The 18,276-nt window shown below is 50.3% G+C and overlaps 1 protein-coding gene across 3 annotated transcripts in view; it reads left to right on the top strand.

Annotated features, from left to right (window-relative positions):
* The window catches only part of PHGDH (phosphoglycerate dehydrogenase), a 30,577-nt gene extending 14,511 nt beyond the window's left edge, over positions 1-16,066 (top strand). Inside the window, exons 4-12 of one of the 3 annotated variants that reach the window (XM_023222716.2) lie at positions 669-723; positions 822-920; positions 8,115-8,247; positions 8,769-8,917; positions 10,556-10,708; positions 12,237-12,369; positions 13,611-13,741; positions 14,650-14,887; positions 15,730-16,066. In XM_023222716.2, coding sequence (XP_023078484.1) covers positions 669-723; positions 822-920; positions 8,115-8,247; positions 8,769-8,917; positions 10,556-10,708; positions 12,237-12,369; positions 13,611-13,741; positions 14,650-14,887; positions 15,730-15,884 — 1,246 coding nt within the window. In that variant the 3' untranslated portion in view covers positions 15,885-16,066. The remainder of the gene's footprint in view (positions 1-668; positions 724-821; positions 921-8,114; positions 8,248-8,768; positions 8,918-10,555; positions 10,709-12,236; positions 12,370-13,610; positions 13,742-14,649; positions 14,888-15,729) is intronic. The other 2 variants (XM_023222718.2, XM_023222717.2) reach the window with 2 other exon arrangements.
* Positions 16,067-18,276: the final 2,210 nt, after the last annotated feature.

The following is an 18,276-nucleotide window of genomic DNA, read 5'->3' as shown; positions in this document are numbered from 1 at the left end:
TGTGTGTGTGTGTGTGTGTGTGTGTGTGTGTGTGTGTGTGTGTGTGTTTTGGTGGTGGTGGGACAGGAAGGTGGTGTGGATGTTTAAAAATGTTGGGACCACGCGTTCAGGACAGAATGGAAGTGTCTAAGCTTTGGCATCCACCCACCCACTCCAGACTAGTCTAAGCCCCTCGGAGTTAAGAAACTCTCAAGGAAGCATAGGTCATTAGGTGTTCTCTTCATAATAATAGAAGACGTCGTAGGTTATGGTGCTGGATGAAATTGGAAGATGAAAATAATTCCTTGAGCTTCTGGAGTACGCGATGTCATCAGAGTTGCCCAGTACCCCACTCAGTTATCCCTACAGACCCTGGAGGATTGGCAATTGCTTAAAGTAAAAAAACTCATTCTGATTGATGCCTCAGTGGCTGAGGTAGAATCCGTACCTCCTTCCAGGCGCCTGACTGGTCACGGAAATCCCAGGCTTTCTAAGGCAGATCTTGCCAAGGGTTTCTCTCTTCTGTTTTCCCTTTACCCCACATCAGTGTTCCTGAACCTGAACCCCCAGACCCAGTTCTTGGGGGAGTGGCTGTTACGGGCAGTGACTGCGCAAACCTATTGTTGTGTCTCCTTCTTGGGCTGGCGGGAGTCCAAGTGGACCCTCTGAACCTGTGTCTATCCTTGCAGGCAGATTCCCCAGGCAACGGCTTCAATGAAGGATGGCAAATGGGAGCGGAAGAAGGTGAGCAGCGGCCTTGACTCGCCCCACCTGGGCTCAGGGCCCAGGGTCCACTCATGTTGCTGACTTCAGTTTCTTTCCTTTTGCCTGTTTGGTTGCAGTTCATGGGAACAGAGCTGAATGGAAAGACCCTGGGAATTCTTGGCCTGGGCAGGATTGGGAGAGAGGTGGCTACCCGGATGCAGTCCTTTGGGATGAAGGTAGGATGTTGCTGGAATCCTGTGATGTGGGACTTTGTGCAGCATTTTTGGAAAAGGCAGCATGTCTGGGCAGAAGTCAGAAGCTTTGTTCTTGGAGGGTCTGACCCTCTCTTGGAGCCCCCATCTAAATAAGCGTTAAAGCCAAGGAGGGAGAGAACACTGGCCTGCTGATCTGGACTCAAAAGCTGGGAATACTTGGTGGGGGTCCTTTAGCTCTCTGGTGAATAAATAGCCCTGAGTCCCAGTGAACCAGATGTTGATAGCTGTTTTGAGACCTTGGTTCTTATCGTCTTAGTTTAAAAGAATTTAAACAAGAGACGCGGTGCAGGTGTTTATTGCAAAGGAAAAAGAATATTTTGAAAGTTCAGTGCAAGCAGACAGTACAGCTTGAGAGAGAGAGAATTTAGGGTGGGCTGCTCATAAGAATGAGGCAGTGTTGATTATTGCTGGAGAAACTCCCTTTATGGGAGCTTTACGTGATTATTCATAAGGAGGTGGGAAGAGCAATTACAAGTAAGCATGTTTCGGGTGGTCCTCTGGGTGCACATGAGTAGTAGCTGTACATGCTTGTTCATTCGGCGCATGTCTTATCAGCATCTTAAATCTCCACCCAGGAGTGTGTTTTTTACTATTATAATGAGCAGGGGTCAGTTTGAGGACAGGAAAAATCAAAGTGCACAGGCTGTCTAGATGGGAAGTTCCCTACTGAAGACAGCTTTGCTTGAATGAGCTCACTTATAATATGAATTCCAAGGCTTATTGTGTTGACTGTAGGATCACCAAGGTTGCTGCACTTCCTTGATTACCTATCCTACATCACAGGCAGAGTGCTTGTGTCCTGCCCATTCTTTCTTTCCTTCCTGGTTTTGTTGTGTCTGCTTTCCTGTGATAATTTAGAAAACAGGAACAAGTTTATGGCCTCACAGTAGAGCCTTACATCCATTGTCCATCGGTCCTTCCAGTTTCAGAAAAGATTTTAAAATGCTTGTATGTACACTGTGATATGATGGTAGAGCTTATGGTGGCTGGAAGACCTCACACCTGTCTCAGAAATGACACCTGACTCCTGTCTTCCCCCAGGCCTCTTCCTTTTCCTACTCTGGGAGCCCAGTAGGCTTCTGGCTAAGGGAGGGTTGCAGTTGGTAGCAGTACCATCCATCCACCTGGGCTAATCCAGCAGCCCCTGCAAATGAGAGGGGCAGTTCAGCTAAGAGAGAGGATCTGCAGGGCTTCCCAGATAGGCCAAAGAGATGAACCCAGTAAGGCTGCTATCGGACATCTCTCTGTTCACTTTCTGTTTTAGGGAATTACAGGGATTATGGGGTCAAACGGCAGCCAGGGAGTCTTTATTTAAACATTAGGAAATTCGTTTTGACAACCAGATCATGTCAGATCTAGAGAAGTGTGCATAGAGCTGCTATGGAGCTCTCTCTTTTTCTACATCCTTCCTACCTTAGAGTTAGAAGGGATCTTAATAGATTAACCTTTCATTTTACATTGACATCTAGAATTTGTAAGCTTATGCCTAAGGACTCATAGCAAATGGACAGTAGCCTAGAGCCTGGTGCGCATCGCGTTGTACACATTGAATATTATCCTCTCCCTCCTGCCTCCACTCCCCACCTTATTCATTTAAGTCAGCAAGATATCTTTCCTAAGCCTCTGCACTGAGAAGGGCCAGGTGTATTCTTGACCCCTGGACTCCTGAGAGAGGCAAATGTAGCCCAGCAGGATCATTGATCATGTAAACAAACCACAACCTTGCCCTCTGTGCAGGGAGGGTGGGATGCCGTAAGCCACAAAGAGCACTCCCTCCTCCATCCTCTTTTGTAAGGGATCAAGGGTCAAGGTTTAGCCCATGGAGAATATTGATCTAAAAGGCAGAGGTCAGGGGTTAAGTAAAACTAAGAGCACTCATAGCCAAATGGGTGAGCTTTTCATTGATGAAGCAGTAACTTGGAGACAGGCTCCAAACCAGTGGTCATTCCAAGGCTCCTGCCCACTTCCCCAGGGGGTCCTCTTCCCCATGACTCCCCTTCCCAGGCCTTCCTTCTCCGTGGCACCGCTACACATCAAATTCCTGGCTCAGCAGCATTCTTCATCATGGAGACTTCGGCAGTGACTTAAACCAAATGAAAAGCCCCACCTCATTCCTGAATGATTGAGGTGATAGGTAAGCTTGTCTCTTCATCTGGCACTGCCCAACTCTCTACCCTAGGCTGCTTCCGAGAGGTGCAGGAGTATCTGGGACCTGGAGCATCAGTGTCAGGAAATGGCTGACACCTCTCGGGCATGTGTTTGATTGAAAGAGATGTCTACGGCCTGCTTATTTCAGTGTTAATCTGTGCCTCAGGGCAGGTCACCCATTAAATGTTTGACTCCCATTCCCAGCACGGTACAGAGGGTGCCGGTGCCTTCACTTTGCATTTCTTCTGTCCAGATGTCTCTGGAGGGTCATTCTTAACTGTCTTGCTTCCAGAACATGCTCTTTGTAAAGCCCTGAAACATGGCTGGGATCATTCTGCCTCCCACCTCAGCCCCTCGGGCTGCCTGGGCCTCATCATTCCGGAGGGTCTAAGTGGCCTCTCCTCATGCTCAGCTGCTTACCTCGACCACGTCATTATCATACTTTTGAGTCTGGATGAATTTTGTCTCAGGGCGGAGAGCTCACCAGTTCCAGTGGTCTTGGAGAACAAGATTTTCTAAAGGGAAAGGAAGATTCTTGAACATATTGTGAAAGAGACGTATAAGCATCCAGACAGGAAAAGAGGATAAGTGTTTATTAAACACAAGTTATTTCAAACTAACCTCATTCTGCCTTTGGAAACCATTATTAAACTGGTAAAGTATGGAAATCCGTAGGTGTCATATACCTGGACTATTTAAAAATATATTTTAATCGTGTAATAAAGGAATGCATTCTCATATAAATTTAAACATAGACAAGGCTATACTTGATTACCACCTGAACGGTAAACATCAGTTTAGCATGTCATCCCAGACTTTTCTATGCATTTGCACAGAATGCGTACAGTTCCATGACTGTGGAAGGATTCTATGGCTGCAAAGAATAGAATATTGTTTGGTGATGTTAAGAAAAAAACATGTTTATCTCAGAACAACTAAATCTAGCATATTTTTAAACAGTTGTGTGGAATTTTGTTGCACAGATAAATTGCTTTTTATTTGGCCAGTCTCTCAATCATGGGCATTTAGATTGTTTATAGATGTGGACTTCGGTAAGTCATGATTCCCTCGGGGTTCAGATGGAGCCCCTTGAGCTTGGTGCTATTGAAGGGATTAGTGCTTGGTGTTTTGTGGAATGGGCCACCTCAGTTTGGAGGGAGATTGTATGCGATAGTGCCAGGCTCTGTCTTGCCCACCATTCTCATCGACAGCCTGAACCATGTGTCATTTGTGGATGGCAGGAAGCAAGGAGAGGTAGTTAATACTTAAGGGTGCAGAATCAGGTCCGAAAAGACCTGTGAAGGCTACAATGGATGGGCACTCTCACAGGAAATTTAGCTAGAATGCACTTCTGCACCCTACTTGTGGGTCCAAAAAGCAGCTAGACAAGTTTTAGGTGTAGAAGCACTTGTCAAAAGCTTTTCTAGGGGAGCAGGACTTTGGTTTACAAAAGAGCAGTGTGGTTATCAGCGGCATAGCTGATAGAAAAGGTAACCTGACGTTTGGCAGCATTAAAAGAAGTATGGCTCCCGGAGCAAGGGAAGTGACATTCCTCACGCTCTGGCCTGATCAGCCTGCAGCCTGCCTGTGGTCTGAGTCATACAGGTCTTACGCTCTATACTGTTCTGTCTGCGTGAGACTTTTTCTCAATAGTGTTGCTGAATAACAGGTCGTGACCTCAGAGATGCAACTCATTCATGCTGGTGTGTTCCTTAGAATGTGTTGAGAGGCACAAACCAATCAAGAAGCGAGCCTTGTGCTTTCTTATCAAGGTTTTTGGAGAGGGAACAGACAAGCATCTCTTAACAGTTTCTTTGTAGCCAGCATTGTGATGAATCCAGCTTTAGCCCAGAGGGATGGATGTTGAACCTGAGGCACCAGTTATCACGGATTCTTTCAGGTCCAGCTAATGTTTGCTGAGGTCTGCTGTGTCAGTTCCTGTGCTTGAAATGACTCTGCGGGGTCAGAATTATTATCCCAGGGTTATAGATAGAGAAACTGAGGCCCAGGAAGGTTCTATGATATGCTGAAGATAATGCGACTACTAACTGGTGAATTCTGGCTCAGCCTTCCAGGCTGGCATTCTTTGCCCAGTACCACTTGACTTTATTCTTGATCCATTGTAGGTAAACAGGCCCTGTGCCATGCCAGTATGCTTAGCTATTCCAAGGACAGACACTCTCCAGGATAGGCAGCTCCTATCTCAGTGTATATCTGGAATATCCAGTGTATCTGGAATGCTTACTGCCCAGAGCAGTGATTCTCAGAGCCTCAGGTTCTGGCAAGGTGCCTTCAGGACACAGGTGGGAGCAAGGAGGGGCTCAGGGAGACAGCAGGTGGTGGCACTTTGAGCCTTCACCTCTGCAGCTTTGAATTGACCTGTTTTTATATTTGGATCTCTGTTTAAGATTTCATTGCCCTGGTAGGGAGAGTTCCCATGCTAAACTAAAAATTCAGCTATGGGGCGGAGAGAGCAGGTGACGGTGAGGGTTCTTCTTCAGAGCCTCTTTAACCGGGAGGCCTCCTTGCTCTCCTCTTTGCTCTGCTAAGCCAGCAAGGCCCTGCGGCCAGCATAACAGCCTCTCAGGGCTGCCTTCTGTAGCCTCATCATTGAGGCTCCTACCTGTAGCCTCAGGCAGGTAGGAGCCACCAGCTGCCCTGGAGTCCTGCTTAGAATGTGAGGCTTCCTCTGTTGCCCCAACATCAGGAGTCTGACCTGGGGCTGGGATTGAGGTGAGAGGACTCCTTCATGTTTCTCCCCAAGGCTTCTCTCCGGGAGTAGTCTTTGAATTGTGTGTACCCAGAGGTGCTCCAGTGTCTGTATATTAGGACATCTGACCCTTTCCAGCACACATCAGGACCCTGGCAGGCACGTGTGTCCTGGGCCTGTTGTCACCCTTTCCATCCCCTCAACATTGTCTCCTAGTGTCAGAACCCCAACCCCCAGCTGAGTTCAGCTCTTCTCTGCCCTGGTTATCTCAAATGGAAAATGAGAACAGAGGTTTGCTCAGCCAGATTCCTTCCCTGCAGTCATCTGCAGATAAATGAGATACTCTCTGTGAAAGAAGGAAGCTGGGTCAGTGCTTCGCTGACCACTGAGGAAGATGCTCACCTGCTCCTCTCCCCAGCCCCCTCCCTCCAGCCCCAGGCGCCTGTCTGTGGAGGAGGTCAGGCTCAGCCTGCAGCGTCCTTCCTCCTGCCAGCCCCCAGGTTGTTCTTGGCTCCTGAGCATGGAGTAGACGTCAGTCAGGCTGGACCTTGTGATCTCTATTGGTGCTCCCTTCCTCTCCCCCCTCCATATGAGAAAAAAAAAAATACATCTGGATTAGAGAAGAACAGGGCCATTGTTCGGGCCGGCCTCAGGACCAGCAGACAAAGAAGACTTGTGACAATGATGGCAGGGGATGGCAGGGATCCCGTCTCCTCCCCTGGACACTGTCTCCTCCCACCAGAAATGAGTAGCTTAGAGCTGAGGGGAGCCACAGTGTCTGAAAAAGACCACCAGCATTCCGAGCTGGAGGTTCTTATAGGGCATAGGGGAGGCAGCATCTTTCTGCCAAACCTGCCTGATGGTTGGTGTGGGGTCACTTGGCTTTCCTTATTCCACAAGGCTAATGATGAAAAAAAGGATCCAGAGGCTTCACCTTAATCATAACCATTTTAGCTTCTGCCTTAGAATTACTGAATTTGAAGTCCTCTTTCCTATTATGTTCTATTTTATTTTATTTTATTTCTGAGACATCTTCTTCTGTCACCCAGGCTAGAGTGCAGTGGCTCAATCTTGGCTCACTGCAGCCTCAACCTCCTAGGCCCAAGTGATCCTTCTGCCTCAGCCTTCTGAGTGGCACAGGTGTGTGCCACCACACTTGGCTAATTTTTTAAATTTTTTTGTAGAGGTTGGATCTCACTATGTTGCCCCAGCTAGTCTCCGACTCCGGGGTCAAATGATCCTCCTGCCTCAGCCTCCCAAAGTGCTGGGATTATAGGCATGAACCATAGCACCCAGCTTTCCCATTATGTTCTAAAGTATCTATTCTGTATCCCTAATTTCAAAAGTAATGTATGAATAATGTAGTAGAGAACTTGAAAGCACAGGAAAGTATAAAGGAGAAAAATAATTCCACTACCCAGAGACACTGCTGTTAAAGTACTATGCTGTGTGTTCTTTGTTTTTGTCTAATCCTGGGCTCACTCTTTATATTCTCTCTCGGGGTTAAGGGGGATTTCTCTTCAAATAATTCCCAGTGATTGCACGTGAGAGTGAGGGATGGCTGCAATGATCCGCCCAGCTCCTTCATTTAGGATTGACGACCCAGGTCCAGGGGAACTGACCTGTACCTTTGCACACAGTGGGCAGTGACTGGGGGAGGACACAGGCCAGGCTTCCTGATTTAGAGGGCATGCAGTCTCACTCCCGCTCCGGGTCCTGCCTTGTACCCCTGTTGCCCTCCTCCTTCGCCTCTGCTCACTTTGTTTTAGTACCTGATGCACCTGTCTGTTTTCTGGACTGGACCCTCCAGCTGCAGCTGCCATTTCTCCTCCTCCCTTTCCTGGCTGTCCGCTCCCCACATGACTGCCCTCCCTCCCTCAGGGCTCCCTGATTTCTAAGGACCTCCAAGCTCCAACTTGTCCAGACATACATGAGCTATTGTTGCATCTGTGTGTGGTCAGAGCATGGAGGCAGACACACCTTCTTTTGAGCTCTGGTTGTGCCCCTCCTCATTGTGGAAGCCCTGCTTCCCTCAGCTCTCAAGCAGACAAGAACAGTCCCAGCATCATTGTGTTGTCATGAGAATTAATTAAGCTAAGCATGGTACTTAGTATATGGCAGATGGTGCTTAGTATATGGAGCATGGTACTTAGTGTATGGTAAATTAACTGGAGAATTAATTAAGCTGAGCGTGGTACTTAGTATATGGTAAATGCTCAAAAAATGTTTGCCATTCTTAATAATAACACTACTAGTAATTAAGAATGGCACTCTCCCTCTCTCTTGCTTCCCACCAGACTATAGGGTATGACCCCATCATTTCCCCAGAGGTCTCGGCCTCCTTTGGTGTTCAGCAGCTGCCCCTGGAGGAGATCTGGCCTCTCTGTGATTTCATCACTGTGCACACTCCTCTCCTGCCCTCCACGACAGGTAGGTGTGTCCTTACGTTGTGGATTGCTCACAGAAGCCACAGACCAGTTAACAAATGGGCCTTCCATCTGGGCTTTCTCCAGACAGTGGTCATGAGCTGCGGGGAGAGGGCCACCTGGGTCCTGCAGAGCATGGTGCTTTGCTAGACACCCCTGCAGCGGATAGGGGAGAGTGAGCCAGCTAGAAGTGCTTGGGGTCTAGGTGAGCTGGGCACAGGGACGACCAGTGACCCCCATGGATGCTTTCTGCAGCCCCTGCAGGGCTTTCTGATTCCCAGACCCACTTGAAACAGTAATATCTCAAGAATGTCTAAGATGTTTCTAAACTAAGTCTGTCCCAGATCCGTAACAGGGACTCCTGCCCCAGAGCATCTGAGGAGGAAGAGATGAGAGCAAAGAATCCTGCAGGAGAGAGGCTCTGAGAAAGAGCTGGCTCGAGGAAAGGGAAGACCTCTGGAAGCCAGGGATGAGCGTGGGGATCTTGGTGCTGCCCCAGCAGGAAGATGCTTCGCTTTCTTCCAGGCTTGCTGAATGACAACACTTTTGCCCAGTGCAAGAAGGGGGTGCGTGTGGTGAACTGTGCCCGTGGAGGGATCGTGGACGAAGGCGCCCTGCTCCGGGCCCTGCAGTCTGGCCAGTGTGCCGGGGCTGCACTGGACGTGTTTACGGAAGTAAGTGCCTGGCAGCCTCAGCGTCAGGAGGAGGGGAGAGAGAGTGAGCAGAGAGGCCCATGGCAGGGAAAGCCTGGCGTTTTACAGAAGGCCTCTAGCTTATAGTCTCTTTCATCCATGGTAAACAGGAGAAAACTGTGTTGCCGAAAACACACCTTTGTGGTTTGAGGAGTCCTTGCGGAGCCTGGTATGGAGGCAGCTATGTGGTTTTCTGCAAAACTCGGGTTTTAAAGCGGACCCAATTCCTGGTTCCAGGCTTCTCAGACTGCTAACATATTGACAAAGATAGAGCCACAAATCAGTTCTGAGGTCGAGGGTCTGGAGCAGGGAGAGAGGGGGCTTTAGCGTATAGTTGAGGGACACTGATGGATACGCAGTCCCATTGCCAAGATGTCCTTTTCAGTGTCCATGGGCACTCCTTTTTCCTTCTTCTCTTCCTGGGTGGACAGAAGCCCAAGGATACTGGCAGTATTCCCCCAGGGTCCTCAGGGTGGGCTGCTCTCCCAGCTGGTGCAGAGGCTCAGCCTCACACCAGATCCAATAGGGAAGAGTGCATTTGCACTTGAATCCTGTTGGCTCCTCTCCTGAAAGATCCTGCCCCCAACATTGGATCTTCCCTCAGTGAGGAAGGGGAAAGGGCATGGACTTTGGATTAGGTAGTTGTGGTTTGCAGGTTACTAGCTGTGTGTCCTTGGAAGGTCACTGGCCCTCTCTGAGCCCCTGTAGCACTCACTGTGTACTCCCAGCCCAGGGCACACAGTGCCTTTTGGTTTGTAACCTTGGTCATCTTTCTCAACTCTTAGATCATAAGCTCCCTGAAGGCAGGGCAAGCCTTGTCCATCTTTGTATCACCATCCTCCCTAATATAGCATCTTCTCCTGCTCTCTTCAGCATCCTTGTACCATTTGCTGGTGGTACAGGACTCACAAGGTTACATGGTTACATGTGGCCAGGACTCACAGGGTTAAATGGTCAAAATTCAATGGGACCAACAGAGCCCTGAGGAGAATGGCCAGAAGATGCCTAAATAACATTCCCAAAGGCAATCTTCTCAGTGAGCAGAAGGGTGGAAAAGACCCTGGAGGGGGGGTGGAGGTGCCACAGTTGGACAACCTGTTCTGATGAGAGCCAGGATGCAGTTACCTGCATAGAGTGTCTTGGAAGAGCAGGGCACTGTGCTAAAAGTCCAGCAACGCACATCGACAGCAAGTGCTGCATGGATGCAGGGGGGTGAGTTTCAGGGAAAAGCCCAGTAACAACAACAGTAGCTCCCATTGGTTGACAACCTCCCATGTTCAACGTGCATAATCCCCACAGTAATGTTATGAGGGAGATAGGATCAACCCATTTCACAGATAAAGAAACTGAAGCTTAGATCAAGGTTCACCCCCAAGGCACCTAGGTGGTTAAGTGGTGAAGGTGAGATTTGAATCTGGTTCACACTTTCTGCTCTGTCCACTCTGCTGAGATGGAACATTCATGAGGAAACCCATTATTGAGTCCAGTGACCACCCTGACAAAATAGAAGTGGAAGGCACCAGCACTCCTGCCTGCCTTCCCTCCAACCTTCCCTGGGGTGGTCCAAGAGGGTGTGACAAGTCCGTGGCAGCCAGCCTAGAGGTATCTCTTTCTGGGCAGGAGCCACCACGGGACCGGGCCTTGGTGGACCATGAGAATGTCATCAGCTGTCCCCACCTGGGTGCCAGCACCAAGGAGGCGCAGAGCCGCTGTGGGGAGGAGATAGCTGTGCAGTTCGTGGACATGGTGAAGGGGAAATCTCTCACGGGGGTTGTAAGTATCACCACCTGGGGCTCGGGGCCAGGAGTCAGAGGGAGGAGAGGAAGGACGGCATCTTGTAGGGGCTGGTGGCAGCGTCGGTGAACAGATTCAGCCCTGGGAGCTAAAGATAAGGGAAATCTGCTTGAGTCAGCATTCTCCGCAGTGGGTGGGCGGGAACCTCCCGTCTCCAGCCTTGATAGCAGAGGCCTTGGCCAGCAGAGAGCCCGGCTCAGGCCTGTTATATCGTAGTCTTGCTGCAGAGATTGTGGCCCTTCCCAGGCCCAGCCTCTAGAGAAAGGCTCCTTTGTTCTCCACATGCCTTGGGAATGAAGGAGTGCTGTTTGGGTGCCAGCTGGACGCAGCAGGTGGGGACGTGGTTGGGGGTGTGGCCTGTGTAGAAAATTTGCACCCTGTAAGCTCCTCAGACCCTGCCTTGACAGCCTGCCCTTCCTACTCCCAAAGGAACCCTCCATGCTGGCTGACCCCCTTGCTTTCCCCAAATCATGGCATAAGACCACCACTTCTTGTCTTTGCTTCCATCAAGCCTTTCCTGGCATGTGCGTCTCCTACGAGCTTAACCTGACCTACACTTCAAGTCCTGTCTCATTCATTCAGTCTGTGGATATTCCTTAAGTTTCACTGGGTACCAGACGTTCTCATAGCTCTTGGGAGACACAGGTGCATGAGGGAGGCATAGCTCTCCTTCCAGGGGCTTGCTGCCTCCTTTTGAAGTCTTGCTTGGCCTTTCCAGCCCCTTCTCCATTCTAAGAACCACGTTCTTTCTTGTTATTAAGGTTCAGTCCCATGGGGTGTTTGTTTGTTTTCTTTTGTATTCTTTTGTTTTGTTTTGTTTTATCCTAATCTTCCTACTTAACCTAAATTCTAAGTTCCCTGAGGACAGAAAAACATGACGCAAGCCTCTCTGCAGCTTGTGTGGGTGGGCCCAGGCCATGGAGTCAAAGAGTCAGGGAAATGGGCTGGGTGTTCTCAGCTGTCCTGGCTGACCCTCAGCTGGGCAATTTTTGCTGGTAAGGACAGCACTGTGGCAGGAGAGACGGGGTTGTTGGTTCTGCCCTCCCACCTCTGGATTGAGAGCCCAGCCCTCCAGGCCTCTCTGCCCCCTCCATCCTGAGGAAGCCCACACAGCAGAGAGGACAGAGGATGCAGACAGGTCAGCGTCTTTGCTGACCTTCTTGCATGCTGCTGGTCCTAGCCCTGCTGACTTCCATGGATTTCCCCTCCCTGCCCCACCACTTCCATGGAGGGGACTGGGGCGGACACAGTTCGGCAAAAGGAACAATTTTGAGTGGTTGTGGCCTTCTGTGTCCATTGCTGGCTCTCCAGCTCTCCTCATCTGTAGGAACAAGTCCTTGTCCTGGTCCTCTTGTTAGTGACTGGTGGAAGTTGTCACCCACCAGGCACCAAGCATGAGTGACCCTAGACTGTCTTTCTTGTGGAGCTGGGTCTTGGCAGCCAGATCTTGATTCAGGCTCTGCCATGCCTCTTCCAGACCACAGTCCCGCTCCTCCATCCTCTGCAGGTTAATGCCCAGGCGCTTACCAGTGCCTTCTCTCCACACACCAAGCCGTGGATTGGTCTGGCAGAAGCTCTGGGGACACTGATGCGAGCCTGGGCTGGGTCCCCCAAAGGGACCATCCAGGTGATAACACAGGGTGAGCTGGGGACCTTGCAGAGGGAGAGGAAGGAGGGGATGAGGGGGTGTGGGATCTGCCCTGCTGGGTGTATCTGCTACAGAACACAGAGTTAGTGAGAGGCAGTGGGGGTGGCTTGGACCCTGAGTATAGCTCCCTTACTACTGGTGAGAGGGTGGTAAAGGGAGGGGTAGAAAAAGTCATTGGAAAGATGTACTGAATATTCATAAATTATGTTTATGTAGCATTTTTAAGACGTAGATATTTTGGGTATAAGAGAGACCTCTACAAGAGATAGAGTTTCGTGTGAGAGGGCGTAGGATAGCTGGAGGGAGGCCCTCATTAAGCAACAGGATGCTGGATTCTGGTTTTGGGCCCTGTCTCTTGCCTGCTGTGTGACTCTCCTTTCTGAGGCTTGGATTCTTCAGTTGTAAAGTGCGAGTTAGGGGCAGATGAACCAGGAGGCGGGAGGACACTTTGTGCTCTGTGACTAACCAAGGTGGTCCCTTGGGCTGTCTGACAGCCCTTCAGGGTGTTTGCTCAGCTGTGGAGTGGGAATGAGAGCAGTGCCCTCTGTCCTCCTCTCGGGCTGCTGAGCAGGCTGTGGTCACCTTTGCAGTGGATCCATTACTGTGCGGATGTGGTTGAATGACCAAGCAGGGCTCCAGTTTCCTTAACCCTGTAGAGGTGTATCTTCCCCCATGGACTGTTGGGCGTCTCACTCTTGGGGAGAGATTGCAGGGTGAGGGCAGCTAAACCCCAGGCATTGACAATACCAGGGAAGGGCAGAGCCAGGGGGTCCCCACTGGCCTGGGTGTCCGAGCCCTGAAGGAAACAAGGCAGGGATCTGGGCAGCAGTTGCTTCGGTTGCATCTTTCTGCTTCGATTTCCTGAGGCTGGCAAGGCTCTGAGTGTCAGGGAGGGGTAAGAGTAGGGAATTTTCCAGTGTCCCCTGGGAGAATAATAGATAGGCCAGGATGGCCAAGCCAGGTGCAGGGTTGGGGAGCGGAGTGGAGTTGGACTGAGTTTTGGAGAGGAGTTTCTCAGGGTGGTTAAAACATCCTGGGTTTCCTGGCTTGGGCCCAGATTATGCCTCCTTTGAGCCCACTGAAGGGCAAGTGGACCTGCCTGGAGCAGGCTGCCCTTGGGGTCCCCAGGGCAGCGAGGAGCCCATGGTCCAGAGCTAGGTGCCAGTGGCTTCCTGCCCCCTCCTGTGGTGCTCGACAAACAGTGACCCCATGGTGGCTTCTCTCTGTCCCCAGGAACATCCCTGAAGAATGCTGGGAACTGCCTAAGCCCTGCAGTCATTGTCGGCCTCCTGAAAGAGGCTTCCAAGCAGGCGGATGTGAATTTGGTTAACGCCAAGCTGCTGGTGAAAGAGGCTGGCCTCGATGTGCGCCCCCCTCCCTGACGCTACCTCCCCATCCCTGTCAGCACTAGTCTTCTCCCCCACATTTCCAGAGCCCATCTGCTGAGCGGAGGAGGCCTAGGTGCCAGCCTTGCATCGGCCTGTCTACCTGTGAGGGGTAGCTGCAGTTTCTTCACCTGCAAAATGGAGACACTGCCTGGCCCCGAGTGTTGCTAATGGCACTGCTTTGTGTATGAGTGCTGTGGGAATGGAGGCAGTAGCAGCGTCCCCATTTCACAGCCAAAGAAAATGATGAGCCAGTGTGTTTGCCTCTGCCCGACGTGGCTGCCAGGCCGTGTTTGACTCTGCCTAATTCATGCCGTAGCACCCGGGTTCTTGATTCACTTGCAAGCTCTGGGAGCAAGCAGCACGTCCTACTGCCTCGCACGGCTTCCTATTGGCACCTTCTCCTCTGGTTCCCTGTTTAGATCAAAGTCTGTTTCAAAGCCTGTTGCTCAGCCAGTGGGAGCTGGCAGAAGGGATAGGCAGTAAAACTTCCATGTCCTCACCCCTCTGCTCCACTCCACTCCTGCATGCCAGTCATGCCACTGATGCTATGCAGGAAGCTGTGTCAGAGCAGGAGGGGCCAGAGTGGAGTCTCCTCACAGCCCTGCCTCCCTCCTTTTCTTTCCTCCCTATTTCCCTCCAAGCCTTTGCCTGTGCCTGGCAGATCTCTTTGCCCTCTCTTTAAGGAGATCATTGGCTGTTCCAGGAAGCTGATGCCAAAGGGCACATAGCTTGGCCCATTTGCCCTCTCCCTTCTGGTCCTGAATTACTGAGCACATTATCCAGGCTGGAGCCCTACATCCTACCAATGGGTGATTCGGCCAAGAGAGGAGGGTGGGCGTGGTGCAGCCAGGAGGAGTAACTGTCGCCTTGCCTTCTCCACACAGGTCACCACCTCTCACAGCCCTGCTGCACCAGGGGAGCAAGGCTTCGGGGAATGCCTCCTGGCCGTGGCCCTGGCAGGCGCCCCTTACCAGGCTGTGGGCTTGGTCCAGGGCACTACACCTGTACTGCAGGGGCTCAATGGAGCTGTCTTCAGGCCAGAAGTGCCTCTCCGCAGGGGCCTGCCCCTGCTCCTATTCCGAACTCAGACCTCTGACCCTGCAATGCTGCCTACCATGATTGGTGAGGAGGGCCTTGTAGGGCTGGCTGGTGTCCTTGAGGCTGGGGTGGAGTCTGCCCTGGAATTGGATCCTACCCACCTTCCTTTAGCCCCTCTTCATGCCCCAGGGTGTCTCTGGATCTGCACCATACAGGGAGTTTGTCATGCCAGTTTCCAGAACATTCAGGGAGTGGATACTCAGTTCAAAGAGGGAAAGTGCCTTATCCAGGGTCATAGAGCAGCATGGCAGGGGTGGGGCCAGAGACTCTATTCCTGCCCAGTTGTGGGTTCCCAGCTCGCCGTGTTAAGCACACTGGACCTGCCTATGGAGCCATAGCCCAGGAGTTCAGGGACATTGAGAGCAGGTTTCTTACTCCTGCCTGCTGGCCCCATGGCCGTCCCTGGTGGCCAGCCCAGCTGCAGCAAAGCCTACAAAGCTTCTAGCCATGGTGGGCATCTCGGACCTGCCCCATTCCGCGGGGACTTGGGCTGCTAGGCGTTTTGGAGCACATACATGTTTGGCGGAGGGTGTGCCTTCAAACCCTGAAGGGCCTAATTTCACTATTCTTGCTGGCTGCCCAAGGGAACTTTCCTGCTTTTCTCCCTTGCTGTTGGCTGGCTAAAACTGGCAATCAGAAAGTCAAGAGCTACAGCTGATGGTCACGGTGTTCCCAGAGAGTCAGGAATATCCATGGAAGCTGGGCAGATGCCCTCTTGCTCTCCCATCTCAGCTCTTTGACTCTGAGACCATCATCCCCTCATTGCACCTTTGATCACAGAAGCTTAGAACTTCTGACTCTGTTCCCAATCCCTCGCTCCTTTTTCCCCATGCCCTGTGCCATCCAGGAGTTTCTTCTATTTCCAGGCCTCCTGGCAGAGGCAGGCGTGCGGCTGCTGTCCTACCAGACATCACTGGTGTCAGATGGGGAGACCTGGCACGTCATGGGCATCTCCTCCTTGCTGCCCAGCCTGGAAGCTTGGAAGCCGCACGTGACCGAGGCCTTCCAGTTCCACTTCTAACCTTGGGGCTGACTCACTGGTCCCCGCCTCTGGAGCTTTTCTGAAGAAACCTACCCACTGTGATCAACAGGGAGAGAAGATCCACATTCTTGGGCTGAACACGGGCCTCTGACACTGCTTACACTGCACTCTGACCCTGTGGTACAGCAGTAACTGTCCAATAAAGAGCCAACCCCCAACTCCTCCTGCGTCTTTGTGTGGTCATTATCCTAAAGAGCCACCAGAGGGCGTCCAAAGGCAGAGGTAGGGTTCGGTTTAGACTGGGGGAGGGTAGTGGGTGTGGGGGAAGACTAGGATGGGCAAATGGCTTGGTTGTGAGTTCTTTGAAGATGATCCCTCTCTTGTCTGTCTAAGGCTACTCAGAGGCACTTTTACACAGCTCAATGTATTTCACAGTGCTACGGTATTTCAGATCCCTTCCATCTGGGAATGTACATGCACATTAGTAAGTAAGATACAACACACAAGCCCAGCATTATGTACCAGGCACTGGGCTAGGTGGTGCTTTATTTTAAGAGGAGAATTCAAACCTGACCCTTTTTCCGTAGAAGTCTGGTGGGAGGAACAGAGCATGCAGAAGTCACTGGAAGCAGTGAGTGATGCTACAATAGAGGTGTACAGGAAATTCTCTTGAGTCCAGAGAAGGAAGTTATTTGAGCTGAGGATATTGGTATCTCAGGAGATGTTTAGAAGGATTTCATAAGGGAAAGAAAGTGTAAACTCATGAGGATATGAGAATATTTGGCAAGTTCACAAAGCAAGTTCAGCGTGGGTTGATGAACATGTCACTTTTTTTTGAAAGATTATTTTCATGAAAAATACAGCTAAACAGCACTCTACCCAAAAGATTCACCTCAGGGAGTGTTTTCCCCCATTTATAAGGGATGATCCATTCTTAGTGTGTGCCCAGTAGTGTCTGTTTCTGAGATTCCTGGCCTGGCTAAGAAAGCTTGACACGGGGCAGCTGCTTGGCACTGGCAGGGGCGAGTCCAGCACTCTGGCCTCCTTCGTTTTGTGACGGAGCTAGGCGTCGGTAAGAACTCCAGCGTTAAGGGCTGTGTTAGCGTCTGCAGTGGGCTCAGAGGCGTTGTCCTTGCTGTAGCTAACTTTGAAGGGAATGGGCCTGGGTGTGAATGCCACAGTCAACTTTGGAAGCTGTCTGACCATGAGTTCAGTGTTTAATTCTCCTAAGCCTTTGTTTCCTCACGTGTGGGAGAGCTAATGGTGCCTCTCACAGAACTGCAATGAGAACTTACCGGATTAAACAGTGACTTATGGGAAGTGCCAGGAGCACTTGGTGAACGTTGGTTTCTTCGTCCTATGCTAGTCTGAGAGCAGACAGGCAGGTCTCAATTCCTTACATAGAACCAACCGCACGAACCAAAGAGTTCTCTACGTGACCTCATTACAATTATGTTCAGCCAGATCTAGACACTGGGTGTCCTGACATCAGACAACCCATTCTCCCCAACTGGAAAAATACCTGTGCCTCACATGGTATCTGCCTAGGTCACTTGAGTGCAATGATGGGTAGAAAAACAGGCTGAAATTGATGAAGGTAAAAATTCAGTTAAAAACCGAGCTCATTGTCTAGCCTCTCAGCCTCCTTCCTCATCAGCCCCTAAACAAATCATGCTCTGTGCACTAACGTGGTCGGAACACTACTAGAAACCCAGATTACTTGAGCATCTCAAAATATCTTCCTAGACTGGGTCATGAACGAGGGTATGGGACGATCTCATGGTATCACGTGCCCCATGGCTGTCCACATGACCTCTCCCAAAGTTAAAGGGCAGGAATCGTTGTAAAATTCAGCTGGTTTCTTCAGGAACCTCCGTGATATTCTTCATAATAGCTGCATCAATTTATATTCCCACCAACAGTCCAGAAACGTTCTCCCTTTCTCCACATCTTTACCAACACTTGCTATCTCTTGTCTTTTTGGTAATAGCCATCTTAACAGATATGAGGTGGTATCTCACCGTGGTTTGATTTGCATTTCCCTGATGACTAAGTAAATAGGCCAGACACAAAAAGAAAATTATTACATGTACTCACTTATATGTGGAATCAAAAAAAAAAAAGTCACATATATTGACATATTGACATAGGGACTAGAAAAGTAGTTGAGGGGGGTGTCTAGAGAGATACAGTTCAAAGAATGTAAAGTAGAAAATACATAAGGTGAGTAAGTCCAAAGATCTAATGTACAACATGAGGACTATATTAATAATATTGTATTGTACTGAGGATTTTTCCTAAATTAGTAGATTGCAGCTACTTTTGCCATGGTGGCAGTGGGGATGGGTAACTTTGTAAAACAATGAACATGTTAATTTGTTCCATTACAGTAACCATTTTACTACATATATGTATCTTCCAACATCATGTT

Source organism: Piliocolobus tephrosceles, chromosome 1, assembly GCF_002776525.5.
Source record: "Piliocolobus tephrosceles isolate RC106 chromosome 1, ASM277652v3, whole genome shotgun sequence".
NCBI classification, from domain to species: domain Eukaryota; kingdom Metazoa; phylum Chordata; class Mammalia; order Primates; family Cercopithecidae; genus Piliocolobus; species Piliocolobus tephrosceles.
This window is presented reverse-complemented; position numbering and strand designations above follow the sequence as displayed.